The 528-nt window shown below is 23.9% G+C and overlaps 1 protein-coding gene across 1 annotated transcript; it reads left to right on the top strand.

The window, feature by feature from the left end:
* Positions 1–282: 282 nt before the first annotated feature.
* On the top strand, positions 283–528 carry PRSY57_0014000 (early transcribed membrane protein 10.3; the record flags this gene model as incomplete). The annotated part of the gene is made up of 1 exon (XM_012907752.2): positions 283–528. A coding segment is annotated over one exon (246 nt), but the record flags the coding sequence as incomplete, so codon positions are not given.

Below are 528 nucleotides of genomic sequence, written 5' to 3'. Positions count from 1 at the left end.
AAAAAATTTATTTTTCGAGTTGTTCTTGAAATATTCCATTTTTATATTTAAGAATAATTTTTTTTCTTTTATCGATTATTATTTTACATACTATTTTCGACAGAATATATATTTTTTTTTTATATTTAAAAGATACATATATATTTTTATGAAAATTATTTTCCTTACATTCCCAAACACAAAGAAGACGAACAAAGAATATACATATATATATATATATATATATTTAAAAAAACTTTATTTTTATATTATTTTTTTTCTTCTTATCCGATTTCCGACAAAATGAAGGTTTCTAGGCATACCGTTCTTTTAAACATTATCTTAATCGTTAGCTTATTAGGATGTGTTTTAACTCTTAACCTTTTTTCTGCAAATGATGATAAGAGAGCGTTGAAGGATATCGACAGAACATTAGAAAAACTTTTGAAGAAAAAGAAAATCATCATATCTACTGCTGCTGTTGCTTTGGCTATAACCTTAGGTGGTTTATTTGGAAGTTTAGGATATAAGAGCTGGAAAAACAAAAAC

Source organism: Plasmodium reichenowi, assembly GCF_001601855.1.
Source record: "Plasmodium reichenowi strain SY57 chromosome Unknown, whole genome shotgun sequence".
In the NCBI taxonomy this organism is placed as follows: domain Eukaryota; phylum Apicomplexa; class Aconoidasida; order Haemosporida; family Plasmodiidae; genus Plasmodium; species Plasmodium reichenowi.
Note: the sequence above shows the minus strand (reverse complement) of the source record. Positions and strands in the feature narration are given on the sequence as shown.